This window comes from Mastigoproctus giganteus, chromosome 10 (assembly GCF_048544385.1).
Source record: "Mastigoproctus giganteus isolate SK-2022 chromosome 10, ASM4854438v1, whole genome shotgun sequence".
In the NCBI taxonomy this organism is placed as follows: Eukaryota; Metazoa; Arthropoda; class Arachnida; order Uropygi; family Thelyphonidae; genus Mastigoproctus; species Mastigoproctus giganteus.
In genome coordinates this window covers 159,272,816-159,292,720 of record NC_143584.1, presented here as the reverse complement: position 1 = coordinate 159,292,720, position 19,905 = coordinate 159,272,816, and the positions used below count along the sequence as shown (strand labels likewise).

At 38.5% G+C, this 19,905-nt stretch overlaps 1 protein-coding gene across 1 annotated transcript in view; it reads right to left on the bottom strand.

The window, feature by feature from the left end:
• The window catches only part of lt (vacuolar protein sorting-associated protein light), a 286,135-nt gene that overhangs the window by 23,367 nt on the left and 242,863 nt on the right, over nt 1-19,905 (bottom strand). Inside the window, exon 21 of the mRNA XM_090383057.1 lies at nt 11,388-11,432. Coding sequence (XP_090239183.1) covers nt 11,388-11,432 — 45 coding nt within the window. The remainder of the gene's footprint in view (nt 1-11,387; nt 11,433-19,905) is intronic.

The following is a 19,905-nucleotide window of genomic DNA, read 5'->3' as shown; positions in this document are numbered from 1 at the left end:
CATATTTTGCAACTAATAATGATGAATGCACACCATATCTATACTAAATATTCACATAACAAGATGCAACTTTATGACTTCCATTTATCAGTGATCAGATCTTTATTGAAACAGCCATCTGATCTACCTCATACTGCACATGATGTACCTGAACTGGAACATGTGCTCAAACTGCGGGAAGAAAGAAAAGGTGGAAAGATATTGAGGAAGCAATGCAAACGTTGCTATTCCGAAGGGAAATGTAAGGATACAATCTATATCTGCACTGTTTGTGAAGGATCATCCGGCTATTGCTTAGATTGTGCGAACATTATACATAAGTAACATTCTTACACATTGTATTTGTAATCTATACAGATTACAAATACAATGTGTAAGAATGCTTATGTATAATGTATTTCTTAATGTTACCATGTTTTTGTTTTATTATTTACATACCATATTATTATGTTTTTGTGTCATGCGTCAGCGCGTGATGCGGCATTTACAGCCAAATTTGATCTCCAGTTTCTATCACGCGCTGGCGTGTGAATCTCAAAATCTTTTTGGAAACTGCTTATACTATACTTGAATATTGATAGGGTATACCTAACAATCCCTTATTGCCAATTTTCAAGCTTTTTCGTTATGGAAACACAGTCGGCTTCTGGCGACAGTCTCCTCCTTCTATGCCGTGCTATTGACGATAGCATGCTGACTTATGACCGGCAGTGAACGTGTTAAAATATTGCCAATATATCTCACAGAAACCTTTCCTACAGACTTTTCTATGTTATCTACTCCTCTTTCACTAAAAATATAAACAACAAACATAAAGAACAAAATCACCTCCCTTTCTCATTAAAAATCTCATATAACCATAGGGTTCCAATGAACCCAGTTTGAAAACCTATGTCCAAGAGTACAGCAAAATGATAACGACTTTGCTCATATAGTTTATGCTTATTCATACAGTAGGTGTCAAAGAAGATGGAGATTTTGTGTGCAAAAAAGACAAGAACAGGAAAGCAAAAACTGAAATGGCAAAGGAGTCTGGCATTCTGCTGTCTACCCTGTTCATATATATGAAAGGAACTGGCTAGCAAGAGAATCTGCAGCAGCAAAAGGAAGTGATCCTAATAAATCATGCAAAACTTTAAGAGGAAATTTATGAGGCAAGGACAAACAATGTACCAATTTAAGTTACTGGTCTATCAGTGAAAGAAAAGGATGGAAAAGTAACAGGCGAAATAGGAATGACTTAAACTCAAACATATGGCTACAGCATTTCCAGAAACGGCATGATATAGTGTTGCTTTGCATCAGCAATGAAGTTTCATTTGCTGATCCTATAGCAGCTGACGACAATTGAGTGACGACAATTGAGTGAGAAAGTATGAAACCAATTTTAAAGGACTATGCACTGTAGGACATTTTCAATTGTGATAAAACCGGCCTCTTGTATTGAATGTTGGTCCCATGTAGAAAGAAATTGAAAGAATGACTTATTGTGTTGTTGGTCCTTGAGGTTGTCACAGACATTCTCTCAGATATACCAGACAAGCTGTACTTGCTACCTGGGAGTCTAAAACGCTGATGGAACTGATATTCGGGTGAAACTCAAGTCAAGTGGACCCGATTTCGGCGAAGTCTGGACGGTCTGTTACAGCCAAATCCTCTGCTTCCACCTTCACGATGGTGGGACTGTTAGTAATCCTGGGTATAACTTCCATGCACAAGTACATGGTGGGTGACCACCCAGGTGTGAACCAACGTAAGCAGGGGTCAAGGTGTGATGCCCACACCACATGGAGGAATGCCGCCCATCTATGTTACTAGGCAATACTAGGTGGTAGATGACGCTCACCAACCGGTGCAATACAAAGTGGTTGTATTGTACTTTATTGGAGGCTTGAAGTGGTGGAACCCATGTTTAGTCTCTAGAGCTAAGTTCTGGTCAACTCTTCCCTATCTCTTCCATCATGTAGTATGATTGATGACTTTTGAGGTTATGATGAACATCGTGGCGAGATCCAATATTCCTTACATTTCGAGGGTATAGCTCTAAAACGGTGTTCGCAGGCCGGCCGCTAGTTAGTACACTGGACCGAACCTATTGGTAACTCTCTAGGAGGCTTCCAGATCAGCTAGTATAATCTTGCTACCTCTACTCTGCCAGATAGCGACTGGCGGGAGTCCGAGTAGTGTGTATGTCCTTTGGAATCTCCTCTCTTTGATCTTCTCTGGCTTAAAATCTCTCTACCTCATTGTGTCAAACACATCTGTTGTCTCTACCGTTCTCCCAACACCACTAATCACTTGGAGCTCTTTGACTTCCTCTTTTTGCAACTTGACTTTCTCCAGTCCAACTTTCCTAATAGTGAGGTAATTTTCCTTGGTGATTTTAATGTTCACAACTCCAGCTGGCTTCCGTTTTCTAGTCACACTGACCCAGCTGGTTGAGATGCTGAGGCTTTTGCAATTACTAATGACCTTGCACAGATTGTTCATTTACCTACAAGAATACTGGACAATCCTAATCATACAGCCAATATGCTTGATCTTTTTCTCACAAACAATCCTTCTAAGTACACGGTCGAAGTGAGAGGTACTTGAGGCACTTCAGATCACAACTTGGTGATTGTGTCTTCTCCAATGGAACCTTTATCTCATGGCTATTCCCAACCTTGTGTTGTTTGCATTACAAGAATGCAAAATAGGATCACCTGCAAGACTTCTTTTCTTCGGTTGGATTACTGTTTCAAAACTTCTGATGTCAACATTTGCTCAGATCATGTCAGTGAAATTATTCTTGCAGGAATGGAATCCTTTATCCCACACTCCACTTTAAAATCTCGTCCTTTATCTAAACCTTGGTTTTCCAATAAATGTGCTAAGGCTGTTCAAGAGAAGAACATTGCATATCATAATTGGCTTGTTTCTAATTCTTCAGTTTCATTTTCTGCCTACACCAAAGCTTGCAACAATTGTAAAGCAGTTATTAATCAGTCCAAACTAGAGTTTGAACAGGCTAAGAGTAGAAAACATGCTTCTTGCCATAATGGTAGACGAGCATTCTGGTCTCTTGCCAAAGTTATTGGCCACAACTTTTGTCCATCTCTGCTCCCACCTCTGTCCAAACTAGATGGTTCTGTTGTCATTTCAGCCAAGGATAAAGCTGACCTGCTAGCATCCCATTTTCCTTCCAACTCATGTATTAATTATCTGCGTAAAACACCTCCCACCATTCACAACACGCTCCATTCAATGCTTCCTGTGGTCTTCCGTCAAAAGGATGTCAGAAGGATTTTGACGAATCTTGATGCTAAGAGAGCTCCAGGTCCCGATGGTATTTCTCCACTTGTTCTCAAAACCTGTGCTCCTGAACTTACTCCTATTCTTTGCCGCCTTTTTTCACTTTCTTATTCCAAAGGTGTTTTTCCTTCTGTTTGGAAATTTTCTCATATCCAGCCAGTTCCTAAAAAGGGTAACAAATCCCTCCCATCCAATTATCATCCCATTGCAATTACTTCTACTCTTTCTAAAGTAATGGAGAAATCAATTAACTGCCAACTCTTAAACTACCTAGAAACCTTCCGTCTGATCAACGATTGCCAGTATGGATTCCGTCAGTGTCGACCAACTGGTGATATTCTGGCTTATGTTACCCATTTATGGACTAATTCAATGGAAAGGTTCAGTGAAACACAAGTATTTGTTCTTGACATCTCAAAGGCTTTTGATTGTGTTTGGCATAAAGGTTTTCTAAACAAGCTTCCATCTTATGGTTTGCCAACTGTTTTTAGTAATTGGTTATCCAGTTTTCTCTCTGATCGTTCACTGAGGGTGATGGTAGATGGCTCTTTGTCTTCTAACTTCTCCACTAATGGATGTGTCCCCCAAGGTTCAGTTCTTTCCCCCACTCTTTTCTTCTTGTATATTAATGACCTTCTTCCATTGACTGGAAATCCTATCCAGAGTTTTGCCGATGATAGCACATTGCATTCCACTTTCCATTTTGAGAATCCTTGTCCTGCTCAATCAGCTTCAACTTCTCGAAAATCTGCTACCAATTCCTTAAATGCCGATCTTCAGGTAATTCTCCAGTGGGGCAAAGGCAACTTAGTTGATTTCAACCCTTCTAAAACTCAGTCTTGTCTTATATCTTGCAAAACGGATTCTTCTGCTCCTATGCTTATCTTTAGTGACACTCCAATTTCTAGGCAAAATGATATATCTCTTTTGGGGATTACCCTGACTTCTAATATGTCTTGGCACAAGCATATTACAAATATTGCTTCCTCTGCATCTAAAAAACTTGGTTTTCTCTTTCGCTCTCGGCGTTACTTTTCTTCCAAACAGCTTCTCACTCTGTATAAATCGCAAATCGGCCCTGCCATGGAACATCTAGGGCACCACCCTAGATGTTCCCACATCTAGGGTGGTGCCCCCAAAACCTCTCTCAGGCTTCTTGATTCCATTCAGAAGAGGGCAGTTAGGTTAATTGATGGTTCATCTTTAACAGAGTCTCTCCACTCGCTTTCTCATAGACGTACTGTTTCTGCTGCATGCCTCTTTTACAGATACTTCAATGGGCACTTTTCTTTTGAATTGGCTTCTATAATTCCCGCTCTCTCTTTCAAAACAGCGGTGCCTCCGTAGCCAGGTGGGAAGGAGCAGCAGTGCGTAGCACACGCTTCTTGATTAGACTGGGGGTTCGAGCCCGTCACCACCAAATACGGAGGATGCGGAAAGGTCAGGGAATGACCACCGCATATTCCGGAGCAATATGGCCTTAGTTGCTAATGCTCCTAAAAACCAAATAACAAATAACAAACTTCAAAACAGTCCTAACGCGTGCCGCCACCAGCCAACATCCATTTACTGTCCAACTTCAAACCCACAGAACCAACTTTTCATCTTCCTTATTTATTCATTCAACTGCCGTTTTCTGGAACAACCTTCCTTCATACATATTTCCTGAAAATTACAATCTACAGAAGTTCAAGTCCAATGTCAACAAATATCTTGTTTCGTCTTCTCAACTTCCAACCCAAGCATGGTACTAAGTACTATAGGTTCTAATACCTCTCGTGTTTGGGGTTCACATAAAAAAAAAAAAACTCGCTGATAATTTTTGTTGAATTGAATATAATACTCTCTGGTCCGTTCAAATGAGCAGAGATCTCATGATCAATAAGCAGGCAAGCCACCAGAGTAGCAAAATTTAATTTAGTAATGGTAAACTTTCAGCAATAAATGGGTGCTTAGGGTGCTGTTTTATATTTACATGCAGGCATTTATAACCCTATGAATGGTCCTGCCTACTCTGATGAGAAAGCCCTTGGACATAATTAACATTTCCTTGATAACACTAGTTTATTTTATTAGTGCATGATAAGGAATATATGTATATATTTAAAATCACCATTAACTTTCTTTGAAGGAGATTTCACAATTAATATTATAAAGATTCAATACACAATCCCTGAAATTGCAAGTCAAGTGACAATAAAGATGTCAACATAAAGAAAAACACAAAGTGTAACTTTTGTACAGGCTTCAGATGTCCACTTGGTGGATACCTTTAATTAACATGTGCAGTGATTTAGGATTAATGAAACCAGGAACAGTCCTGTCCCCCTTCACATCTACTAGAGAAAGGAAGGGTATGATGTACGAGTTCTGTGGGCAAAATAATTCTCACTCAATTGCTAATTAGACAAAGCAGGGCTTGCATCTAAAATACATAGTTAAGAACTGCATAGTCCTCACATATGTATTCAGGGAGTAAAGCAATAAATATGACTTTTACTAGAGGTGTTTTAAATTGAAGACAAGAGAAATATGTAAAACACCACTTTAGTGGTGTTTTACATATTTCTCTTGTCTTCAATTTATTATACTTCTCTGCAATTATTGGAAAAATAACTTATTTATTAAATGAATCTGTATGTGGGTTGTGTGAAATTCAGGTGAGAAGTCTGCTTAATTTGGCCACTAGTTTGCACATCTGCAGGAGACTGAATGCAATATTCCTGTGCAAGAAATCAGAAAAGAGTATCCTGGATGCCATGAGACATGTAGTTGTGGTATGGAATATTTTTTAGAGTCCAGCATAATTGAAAAGTGCATTGCTAAATGCTAGATTTATTTCCAAAGAAAGCAGTACTATGTCAATTAAAGAGGATGATGCAACACCCACTTCTATATCTGAAGATCAGGAGGATCTGACAGCCATAATGGATCGTTCAGCAAATTGCAATAATTTTGTCAATGCAGACTTCATTATTGTAACTTCTGGCAGTATCACAGACCTTGCTGAAACCCATGCAACTTCTCCTGATCATGCAAAAGGGAGTGAGAAGGATGACAGAGAAGAGGAAGGCACATTCCAAATCTCAGCATCCTTACTGCAAAGAAACATTCACTGTGATCACTATATTGATTATTATTATCAGTTTATTTGTCCACAAAAATGGCCCCCCCCCCAGAGGGCTATGTGCCAGGAGGATGTGATATTTACAGACTGAGGTATGAGGTATTATATGTACAATGGATTACAGCAGAGTACATGCGGGCTTGATCCAGAATATTTAGAGACTTTCTTATAAATAAAAGGTGGAAATAATATACAAATTTTGAAAATTATACATATAGTCTGAAGTTATTATACATATAGTCTGAAGTTATTATACATATAGTCTGAAGTTATTATACACATAAGCTAATTTTGTTTGAAGTTAAATACAATTATTTCTAGTAAGACATTATTGGTCATGTGCAAGTGTCCATCACAGATTTATCAGCTGATAACAGTTCTCTAGGATTTTCTTTCTGTAGAACTTATCTTCACAAAACTTATCCGGAGGATGTCTAATTTGTTGAAGATCTGAAAGTTATTGGCAGGAAACATCCCTCCAGAGAATTCAGATTTGTCAGAGTTAGCCACAAAGGAAGGCAAGAGTTGGGGCATTCTCTTCTTATCTTCTTTGGACTGGAGATTAATGATGATACAGTCGGAGCATCTATTCACCCCATTATAAGCTATGCTAATGTGAGGGCATTTCTTGCAGTTTTTTGAGTCACTACTAAAATGTGGGGATGCCAATGACAGCACAGTGGAAATGCTAAGCATACTTAAATATCATGTCATTGAGAAGTACAAAAATATGAAAAAGTTTAGAAAGATAGAGGATTTTTTCAAAAAAAACAAATTTGATGTGTTGCCTGCTCTGGAACTACCTAATCCCATTCTGAGTATAAAACTTATGTAATAAGTGCATTCCATATTATTTTGTATTTTATTTCTTACCTGCTCCTTGCCACCATGAATAAAATTAGTATTAGATACATAGTGACAGCATTTCCACAACACATATGGATGTTGTATTATAGCATATATATGAAATATACTTGTTATAACAGTATTATAATAATTTTTAATACCGAATATAAAAAATAACTTATAGTAAATTATTATTGTTATTATTGCTGTATTTATTATCAGTAAATTGTTGTTTGTTATTTGATTTTTAGGAGCATTAGCAACTAAGGCCAATATTGGCTCCGGGGATATACGGTGGTCATTCCCTGACCTTTCCGCATCCTCCATATTTGGTGGTCACGGGCTCGAACCCCCTGTCTAATCAAGAAGCGTGTGCTACACACTGCTGCTCCTGCTCACCTGGCTACGTAGGCACCTTATCAGTAAATATGCAACTATATTAACTCAATTAATTAAATTACTAATCTAAACCAAATGATAGAATAAATTAAAAGACTAAAGAATCTGAGCAGTGGACATAAGCATGGCAGATGTATTTTATGTTTATTTGGTTCATCATCTCTTAACGTTCAGGATATGCACTTGTTCTTGCATACTTCTATTAGAATAAGCGGCGGCCTGGAGCGAAGGGTGCTGGGGGTTTCAGGGACTGATGGCAGTCATCGTGAAACAGGTGAGTATATGGGATGTGTTAGGGTAACTAAGAATATGTGCATGTATACCAATGCTAGAAGTATAGTAAATAAATTTGATGAATTTGAAGTGTTGGTCAAGACATCAAAGGCGGATAATGTTTGGATATTAGTATTAGTAACGGCCGCATGGTGCAAGAAAGCCTATGGCTTATGCTGCACCAGCCAAAAAAAAAAAAAAAAAAAAAAAAATAAAAAAATAAAATAAAATTAAAAAAAATAAATCCGAACAAAACAATGATAAAAACAAAAAAATAAAAATAAATAACTAAATAATAATAATTAATAAAATAAAAAATAAATAAAAAGGAAATTAAACCTATCATCCTATGTGCTTCCCTTACCCGAAAGTATTATCCAGATGACCTTTGAATTTCTCCAAACTGTCGGCCTCTACCACCCATGAAGGCAACTTATTCCAGTAATTTATAACTCGCTGGCTAAAATAGAACTTCCTGCAATCCAATCTAAACATTTCCCCCCGTAACTTGAATTTATGTCCCCTAGTTCTAGCATCATTTATAATCTTGAAAATTTTGTCCTCATTCATTTTACTGATGCCTCTCAGAGCCTTAAACACCTCAATCAAATCTCCTCTAAGGTGTCTAGTTTCCAAACTCTGCAACCCACATATTCGAAGTCTTTCTTCGTACGGACGCCCTTTTGCCGATCTCACCAGGCGAGTTACCCTTCTTTGCACCCTTTCAAGAAGCTCGATGTCTTTCTTCAGGTGCGGTCTCCATACTTGAACACAGTATTCCAAGTGTGGTCTAACATAAGCCTTATATAATGGGATTATCACGTCCCTATCTCTACTTGCAAAAGTTCGATAGATCATTGATAGGACACCATGGGCCTTCCTTGCAACCTGTTTACAATGCTCAGAGAATTTCATGTCTGACCGTATCGTAACACCCAAGTCCCTTTCCTCCAGTACTGGGTTTAGTTGAACTCCACCAAGTGAATAAGTTTTTTTGGGATTACTGTTTCCCAGGTGTAATACCTTACACTTTGTTGGATTAAAGCACAGCTGCCATTTTTCTGACCATTCCTGAAGTCTATCTAGGTCTCTCTGAAGAAGCTCAGCTTGACAGTGATCATTAACTACTCTCCCAATTTTAACATCATCTGCAAATTTAGACATCACGCCCTCTATCCCTTCATCAATGTCGTTTATGAAAATTAAAAACAACAGTGGTCCTAATACTGATCCTTGGGGAACCCCACTTCTTACATCAACCCAATCTGAGGAATAGCCATTTATCACAACCCTCTGCCTCCTGCCCTGAAGCCATCCTTCTATCCATCTAAGGATTTTCCCAGTGATTCCAACCTGTTCCAGCTTATAAAGCAACCGCTCATGTGGGACTGAGTCAAAAGCTTTGCTGAAATCTAAATAAACAATGTCGAAATTATTCCCTAAATCCAGCTCGTGAGTGACCCTTTCGAAATAGCGAACCAGATTTGTTAAACATGATTTTCCCTTTACGAAACCATGCTGAGTATCCTTGAGAATTTCAATTCGATCCAAATGATCCTGAATTCCACCCTTGATCATTGCCTCCATGATTTTCCCTACTACTGAAGTCAGACTGACAGGTCGATAATTTCCAACTTCACTTTTAGAGCCACCCTTATGTATGGGAGATACATTTGCACTTTTCCAATCCAGGGGAATCTCCCCAGAGTCTAATGATGCTCGCATAATTAGCCTCAATGGTTCAATGCACTCGCTTGCCGCCTCTCTTAAGATTATAGGGTATATTCCATCAACTCCAGGAGCCTTACTGGTCTGTAGGCTCGAAAGTTTTTTCATTAAATAATCTTGCAAAATTTCAATATCATTAATTACATATTTTTTAACTTCGCTCCCACAATTTCCCTTTGCCACAAAAGGCTTTTCATTTGTAAATATCGATGCAAAATAACTGTTGAGTTCATCTGCAACGGCAGCTGGTGTATTTATTACTATCCCCTTTCCCTTACATAAAGGTCCGATCTGGTTTGTCCTGCTCTTCTTGGCATTTATATATGTGAAGAATTCTTTATCCCCCCTCTTTGCTCTGTTTGCTAGTGATTTCTCATAAACTGCCTTTGCCTGTCGAACCTTTTCTGTGGCTCTATTACACATCACCTTGTAGCTGTTATAGGCTTCAGTACTTTTTGTTGTTCTGTAACCTTTCCATGCCACCTTTTTCTGCTCAAGTAATGCGGCAACTTCACTAGTCATCCAACTTGGAACCCTCCTCGTGGAGTATTTTTTTAATGGTATATACGCATTCAAGGCATCTGTGATTAATGTTTTAAAAGCGTACCACAGTTCAATTGTATTCATTCTCAGCGCGATATCAGAGTTGATAGGTTAAATAAATTTAAGGAGGAACTGGACAAACATTTAGAGGGAATAGTTGTTTGAATTTTTTTTTTTTTTTTTTTTGGCTGATCCTGCATAAACTCATACACTTGCTTTCTTGCATCACATGCCACTATTACTACTACTATATCTGAATAACCACTGATATTTAGCTGGGATAGCAATCAGTGATTGAATTATGATCCCTTTTTGGAGTTCAGAAGTGCTGGAGTCCTTGAAAAGATAGTGCTTATGGGCTCTGTTTCTTTTTGTGTTATTATTTTAGTAGAGCTCATTCTGTGGGATGTAGACATGTGTCTCTTTGGGCAGGGAACCATGCATTCACTCCTACAATAGTGAGTGTTTACATTGTATAAGTACAAGATTAATTCAGTCAGGAAATTTTTTTCTCTTCCAAATTTTTTTTATTTTGATTTATTTCAAAATTCTTGATGCTGTAATTCAGTAAGTGCAACAGTAGGTATATTACTCTGGAAGTATTTGTTGGATGAGTAACTCAGTTGGAAGACAAGTGCCTATATTTCAGAATGCTATAACTTGGAAATTGTATAAAATAATAATAATAATAAAAAAAGCTAGAGGAAAAATTACTGAAATCTGATGAAATGCTTACACAGTATGTAATAATTTACCCTTTGATCCATTTAAAAGTTCTGAGTAATGCTATGTACATTGTGATTTGAAAATATCTGAAGGTTTCTACTAATATGAAATTAAAACAACTTTAAAAAAAAAAACTAGTATGAAATTAAAAGTTTTCTTTTTTCTTAAGAATCTTTAAAATACATTACAAGCTTAGTGCTATTACTTTTACAAAACTAAAAATAAAACAACTGTTTCAGATACTTTATATAACTGTGTGTTGTTGTTTTGGTTTTTAGGAGCATTAGCAACTAAGGCCATATTGCTCCGGCGGGATATGTGGTGGTCATTCCCTGACCTTTCCGCATCTTCCGTATTTGGTGGTGACAGGCTCGAACCCCGGTCTAATCAAGAAGTGTGTGTGTGTGTGTGTGTGTGTGTGTGTGTGTGTGTGTGTAAAGATATGACATACCATTTGTTAGAATCTTATGGTGGCAGGAAAGGCAAACTTGATCCTCTGAAAGTAAAAAATAAAGTATTATAAAAATTCAAATCTTTCATTGTTTCAGGTTATATTAATATGAAATATTCAGGAAATATATGAAGGCTCTTCAATAAAGAATGATTATAATTTTTTTTTATGAACAACCATACTGCTTGCTATTTCTAGCGGAGCTGTGAAATTTAAGACCAAACAAAGCTGCATTACACAGCAACTGCACAGTTGAATTGTGGACATAGTTTGATTCTGGCAGTTGGTCAAGTTTACACCTGTTCAGTTTCACCAACACAACAATGGATGTGACACATGTGAGGAGCAGTATGCTACTAATTTTGTTTCTGTCTCAAAAAAATATCAGCTGAAGTGAATGAAATGCTAAAAGAGACTTGTCGTGAATCTGTGCTTTCATATAGCATAGCTCACAGTATAACTGAAAAGGCCTACATGCTCTGTTATTATTCATATATTTTACTATGCAATGCAGAGTGGAATGGAAATAAAAATAACAAGATGCAGTTAAAATAAGTTTAATGTCAAAATACATACAGTAAACAGTAATATAAATGAGCTCTCGAACAGTATGTTGCCCTTCATCAGTTTTTAACAGTTAATCTAAAAGTCTAGAAATACAGAACCTATGTGCATGTGATGGCAGTCATGTAGGGTGAACTGCGTGTAGCAATAATTAGCTGTTAGAAGGCAAAGCTTGTAGCTGTATGGGAACATTGTGATTGCCAATGTTTGAGAGCCATAAGGATGGTTGTTTCAGTAATAGGATGGACACGACAATCTCTGTTTCTGTTAAAGGAAGTATTAGAGCATGAGATGTGCAGTGACTCCAACCACGTGCGGCGACGGTAATAGCAGGACCGATCGATAACCATGACATTGCGGCGTGGGTCAATGTCATGTTGGATCAACCAGAAGTGCTCAGCAATGGCTGAGTGTTCTACGTCCACTAAATGAATAGCTCTTTTCTGTTCTGAAACACGAATGCTGAGTCTTCTGTCAGTTTCCCCGATGTAGCAACTAGTGCAGTCATGGTAAGCAATGCAAGTAGACTAGTCCACTCTGCAGCAAGGTGGGAACTGATGTTTTTATTGTGAGACAAGGAATGGCAACTTTCTGCCCAGCAGTTGTTGTTGTTGTGGTTGTTATTTGGTTTTTCGGAGCATTAGCAACTAAGGCCATATTGCTCCGGGGATATGCGGTGGTCATTCCCTGACCTTTCCACATCCTCCGTATTTGGTGGTCACGGCCGGCAGTTGTAAGCACTTTATCCCATGAGATTTTAAGACACTAGAAACCTGCTGTGATAGGTTCGAGTAGTATGGGATAAAGGCAGTTGCAGTGGAGTCATCACCGTGAATGGTCCTGTGGGTCGCTACGTGGTCAAGGGCCTGTAGGTCGCACCTATCTAGGGTACTGGTAGGGTAGCCACATATCGCAAGATCTGTCTTGACCTAGCAATCTCAGTGCGACTCTCATCTGCAGAACTAGAATAGGTCCAGGCATGGGTTAGCAGGGCTTGCGCAGTGCCGAGAAGATGGCTGTGTGTGTGCTGACCAGTAGTTGGTAAATTGGCCAGCACACATCAGCTTGCAATAGACTGTTGTCCTCAAACACGTGCCCTCACATCAGACAAGGGTATCCAAGTACGGAAGCGTATTGTCTGACTCTAGCTCAATAGTGAATTTTGTTGTTGTTATTTGGTTTTTAGGGGCATTAGCAACTAAGGCCATATTGCTAGTGAATTTTATGAAAGGCGACAGAGAGTTAAGGTGGCCCAAGAGTCGGTTGCCCGAATCCCGGGGAATAACCACAAACACATCATTCACGTGGCAACACCAAAAGGTAATGGGATCTGGTAGACCTGTAAATGCGTGACCCTCCAATTTCCCCATTGTGATATTTGCCATGACTGAACTAACAGGGGAACCCATGGCCGTACCATGTATCTGCTGGTAAATGGAGTCGTTGAACATGATGGCCCCACCAGTCAAGCACAGTCTAAGGGTGGTGGAAATGTCCTCTGAAGTTAGTGAGGTCCTGTTGTTCAGGGTCTGGTCACTATCCAAAAGTTCCTTGGCATATGTGATGGCTAGTTCAATAGGGATGGAAGTAAAAAGAGACACCACATCAAATGAGGCCATGATTTGATCATCTTAGATGGATAGGGCATGGATCCAATCTATAAATTCACCATTGTTGGAAACAGTGTTCGCGGTCTTGCCCACTAGGAGAGAGAGTAGGCCTGAGACTAACTTAAGACAACTCATAACTCAGTGAACCACAATAGGAGATGATGAGTCTTAATGGTACTCCTTCTTTGTGGTTATTCTCTAAATCCCAGGGAAAAACCACAAACACATCATCCATGTAGTGACACCAAAAGGTAATGGGATCTGGTAGACCCGTAAATGTGCGACCCTCTAATTCCTCCATTGTGATGTTTTCTAACTACATCTTATTTTTATTTCTGTTCCACTCTGCATCACATAGTAAAATTTATTAGTAATAGTTCACAGTAGTTTAGAATTTTTAAATATGGACAAGATTCAATCACAAAAATTGGCAGTCCTGGAGGTTGAACTGCTGCTTTCACCACAGAAACCATAAACATTGCTTTGTTCTGTAATCATGAGAGAAGACTGTTGTATAATAGTAAGGGTTAATAGGAAGAGATGACGAGAATATCAGTAGGAAGCACACGCGATATTCTCCATGACCACTTGAATATGACTCATTTGTGCACATTGAGTTACAAAACTACTCACACCTGAGCAACAGTAAGTTTGCATGAAGATTTATCAGGAGCTACAATGGATGGTTACTGAAGATGGTAAGGTCCTGTACAAGCTGATAATGGCAGATGAAACATGGCTTCATCATTTTGACCCAGAGAATATGCAACAAAGCCTGTTTGGAAGTTATGTCACCACCAACACTGAAAATGCAAAAGTTGTAGCTTCTGCAGAAAAGGTTATGGTCAATTCTTTTTTGTGATATTCAAGAAATGGTTTATCACATGTTGTGCCACTTCATAGAACTGTTATGGGACCTCACTACAGAACTGTACAGCACACTTTCTGGGATCACATTTGTTGAAAACAACCACAAATGCAAGCAGGTGAGTGGATGCTGTATCATGACAATGTCATACCTCGCACTGCTCATATTGTCATCAAGTACTTAGTCAGCATTAATATTAAATGTGTATCTCCTCTTTTCTACAGTCCTGACCTTGTACCGATTTTTTTTTATTATTTCCAAAATTAAAGAAGGAGGTATGAGGAAAATGTTTCCAGTTGTCAGAAGTTGTAAAGACAACAGAGGTGATTCTCAAATGCATGTCAAAAAATGGCTTCCACCATGTTTTTGAAGAATAGCAGAAACATTGAGTGCATTTCACCACATGGGGACTACTTAGGAAAAGGACCATTAAAATATGGATGATTAATACAGGCATGTTGTGAAAAAAAAATAAGATTATTTTTTATTGAACAGCCTTTATACATATGAAAAAAAAAATTGAAAAATATTTTCTACATAATAATAATTTTTAATAATCTGTAATAATTAAAAAACTCTTCAAGGAAGAATACACACAAACACATACAAAGATGCTGAAAATATATAAATCAAGCAACTTACTGCTGGCATTTTTAAAGAGAAATTAGCATTAGTAGAGGCATATGATGCAAGAAAGCAAGCTTATGTAGCATCAGTGAAAAAAAAAAAATAAAAACATTTCACACATCCATTCCCTCTAAACATTTGTCCAGTTCCTCCTTGAATTTATTTAAGCTATCAAATTCCACGACAGATGGAAGTTTATTCCAGCAGTCAAATACCCACTAGCTAAAGGAAATTTTCAAACATCTATAACTGTCATTCCTCAATTTGAATTCATGCCCCCTCAGGTTTGTAATCTGAGAAAGAGGAAGAATCCCATCAGAACTGAGCCTGCTCAACCCATTCAAGGCCCTATACACCTCAACCAGATCACCTCGCAGGTGCTAAGATTCCAGACACTGCAATTTGCAGAACTTAAGCCTCTCTTGGTAAGACCACCCCTTCGTTTCCCCTCACCATTCTTGTTGCCATTCTCTATACTCACTCAAGCAACTCTACATCTTTCCTAAAAAGAGACCTACAGACCTGTACGCAGTACTCAAGGTGTGGCCTGACCATTGCCTTATACAAAGGGATAATCACCTCCTTTTCCCTACTAGCAAAATACCGTTATATCATTAACAATACCTCATGACCTGCTCTGGCAGCCTGTCTGTACTGTTCAGAAAATTTCATATCTGACTGCACAATTACTCCCAGGTCTTTTTAATTTTCTACCAACCTAAGTGTAATAACCACATAGTTGGTATATTACTCTAGGGTTACTTCCACCCATATGCAGTACTTTACATTTGTCAACGTTAAACTTCAGTTGCCACTTCTCAGCCCATCTGACCAAATTTCTAGATCCTATTGCAGAAGCACACTGCCATTACTGTCATTAACAACCCTGCCAACCTTTGTATCATCTGCAAACTTGGACACTAAGCCTGATATACCTTCATAAATATCATTCATAAATATACAAAACAACAGTCGGCCCAACGAACCTTACTGAACTCCACTAATAACATTAGGCCACGAAGAGCAGCGTCCACTGATTACCACTCTGTCTTCTCCCACTCAACTGCCCTTTTATCCATTGTAGAAACTTGCCCTTAGTATCATGCTGCTCCAATTTATACAGTAGTCTTCCATGCACAACAGGGTCAATCAAAAAGCTTTCAAAAATCAAAAATCAAAAGCTTTCCTGAAATCCAAGTTTTTGATATCAAATTTATTTTTGGCATCCAGTTCCTTTGTAACCAAATCATTGTATTCAATCAAGTTTGTCAGACAAGACTTTCCCTTAAAAAACACCCATGCTGCATCTGAATTATTACTGCAGTCTTGTCTAGATGATCCTGCATGCATCTTTAAGCAGTGACTCCATTATTTTCCCTTGAACAGAAGTTAAATGAACTGGTCTCTAATTACTTGTGTCCCTCTTTGATAACCCCGTTGTGAATTGGTGATAGATTTGCACATCTCCAGTCTGTGAGGATTTCCTACGAGTCCAAGCAATATTATGGCTAAGGGTTTGCTTACTACCATTGCAGCCTCCTTTAATATTACTGCATAGATCCCATCCACCCCGGGTGCCTTTCTTATGCTTAACTTCAACAATTTCTCCTCTACTTTGCTCTCAGTTATTAGAAAATCATTAAGCATCCTATTACAGTTTAATGAACTTCTGGCATACTCCTCTCTTAATAAATGTGTCACTGGTTAAAGAAGTGATGCAGGATCACCTAGACAAGACAGCTGTAATAGTTGAGACACAGCATGGGTTTGTTAAGGGGAAGTCTCGTCTGGCCAATTTGATAGGATACTATGATGAGATCACAAAAGAACTGGATGCAAAAAAATAATTTTGATATAATATACTTGGATTTCGGGAAAGCTTTTGACACTGTTGCACATGGAAGACTCCTTTACATATTGGAACAGTATGGCATTAAGGGCAAGTTGCTGCAATGGATAAAGGGATGGTTGAGTGGGAGACGGCAGAGAGTGGCAATAAATGGATACTGCTCTACGTGGAGTGCCCCAGGGTTTGGTGCTGGGCCCATTATTGTTTTGTGTATTTATAAATGATATCGATGAAGGTATATCAGGCATAATGTCCAAGTTTGCAGATGATACAAAGGCGGGCAGGGTTGTTAATGATAGTAAAGACGGTATGCTAGGGCAACATGATCCAGAAAAGTTAGGCAGATGGGCTGAGAAGTGGCAACTAAAGTTTAATATTGACAAATACAAAGTATTGCATATGGGTAGCAGTAACCCAAGAGAAATGCACCAACTATATGGTACTACACTCAGGAAGGTGGAGAATGAAAAAGACCTAGGGGTATTTGTGCAGTCAGATATGAAGTTCCCTGAGCAGTGCAGATGGGCTGCCAAAGCAGGCCATGGAGTTTTGTCCATGATATATAGGAATTTTTCTAGCAGAGACAAGGAGGTGATTATTCCCTTGTATAAGGCAATGGTCAGGTCACACCTTGAGTGCTGCATACTGGTCTAGAGGCGTCATTTTATAAAGGATGTAGAATTGCTAGAATGAGTAGAGTACAGAGAAGGTCAACAAGATTGGTGAGACGAACAAAGGGATGTACTTACTAAGAGAGGCTTAAGTTCTGCAAGTTGCAGCATCTGGAGACTAGGCACTTGCAAGGTGATCTAATTGAGGTGTATAAGGCCTTGAATGGTTTGAGCAGGCTCAATGCTGATGGGATAGGGCAGGAGCAGCAGTGCATAGCATATGCTTCTTGATTAGACTGGAGTTAGAGCCTGTGACCACCAAATACGGATGATGCGGAAAGGGCAGGGAATGACCACTGCATATCCCCGGAGCAATATGGCCTTAGCTGCTAATGCTCCTAAAAAAAACCAAAGAACAACATAACAGCTGACGGGATTCTTCCTCTTTCTCAGATTACTAACCTGAGGGGGCATAGATTCAAATGGTACAGACTTCCATCTGTTGTTGTTGTGGAAGTTGATAGCTTAAATAAATTTAAGGCTGAACTAGACAAACATTTGGAGTGACCGGATGAGTGAAATGGGAAATGTTTTTTTTTTTTTTTTTTTTTTTTGTCTGATGCTATATAAGCTTGCTTTGTTGCATCATATGCCTTAACTAATGCCTGACATAAAGCAAAAAAGAAAAAAAACAACAAAATGTTCACAAATTGGACTGGCTATTGAACTAGTTTACAAAGTTAGCATTTTAATTTGTTAGAGTCAAACTGTATCAAGAAGATATGGAGAAAAATCTTGGCAGACCTTAGCATAGTATAGTTTCTGTGAGAACTTTATGACAACTGTAAATTTTATAACTGTCCCACCTTTTTCAGCAAAGGTTTACTAATCCTTTGTGCAGTGCAACCTAATTCAATTAACAACTTTATTCAGAATTCCATAGTACCGTAAAATAAAATATTACCCTTAAACATTTATGTTTTGGAGACATAGCTAAATGAAATTTAAACCAGAGTATGAAACAATACTAAAATATCATCTGCACAGAGGGCAGTTTCCAGAATGAAAAGCTATCATTATGCTTTCCAGTCTTTTGTATCCATACCATAAGTAATAATTTTTATTCAATAATAAAAAGATTTTCCTTTCTCATGAATAAATACAACCAAATAAATACAACTTCATTGGCATATTCAGAGTCATAGTGGAACAAGTAAATACATGAGCTGTGTTAGGGTAACTAAGAGTAGAAACAGGTGCACGTATAATTGCATGTACACCAATGCTAGGAGTATAGTTAATAAATTCGATGAGCTTCAAGTGCTAGTCAAGACATCAAAGGCAGATATTGTTGGGATATCAGAGACATGGTGTCGCGCAGACATAAGCAGTGTAGAACTGGAATTTGGGGAGTACAATGTGTACAGAAAGGATAGACAGGACTACAAGGAGGGGTTATGCTGTTAGTTAAGAAACACATAAAATCTAAGGAAGTGCATCCATTGATGTGGGTGGACAATGCAATGTTGAGTCTGTTTGGTGTGACATAAGCACTGGGAAAGGAAAAATGAGAGTAGGTGTGTGTTATAGGCCTAATGAGCAATTGTGCAGAGAAATAGAGTGGGCCAGTAAATTAGAGTAATATAATTGGGGGATTTTAATTTCTCTGATATTGACTGGAATTTGTGGGTTGGTAACTCACACATTAGCAAGACTTTTGTGGATTTATTGGATGATTGTTTTCTACAGCAGCATGTTCGGGAGGCAACTAGAGGGAGTAATACTCTTGATCTGATTATCAGTAGTGATTCTTCATGCATCAAGAATCTGCAGATAAAGGAACCACTAGGCAAAAGTGATCACAGTGTGCTGAAGTGGGATTTACTCAAAGAGGTAACTACCATCAGGGGTAAAGGGAAGGGTTCTTGCTTTCCTAAAGGTGACTACGGTGGTCTGAGACAGTACTTAAATTCTAAATAGTGGAACCAACTGAGAAATATTGTTCAAGATTTAGGCCTAAATGGATGACAGATGAACTAATTAGACATGTGGCAGAGAAGAAAAATGCATGCGATACATATAAATTAACAGGTGACACAGAAGCATATGATAGATATAAGCTGGTCTGTAACCAAGACACAAAGGAGGTTAGGCAAGCAAAGGTGTGTGTGTGTTATGGAGGTTTAATGGCGCATAAGCTGCTGAGGCTATATTGCGCCTATTCATAGGAAACTGCTAAAAACAAATTTTTGTTGTAATAACTTGATTTTTGTTACAGTGATCTTTCAGAATTTATGATATAGTCCAATTTTTTTCAGGAAAGAGAAAAATTCATTGATATTTGCTTCCTCGCCAATAATGTCATTTAGTGTCATCGGTTTTCACAGAT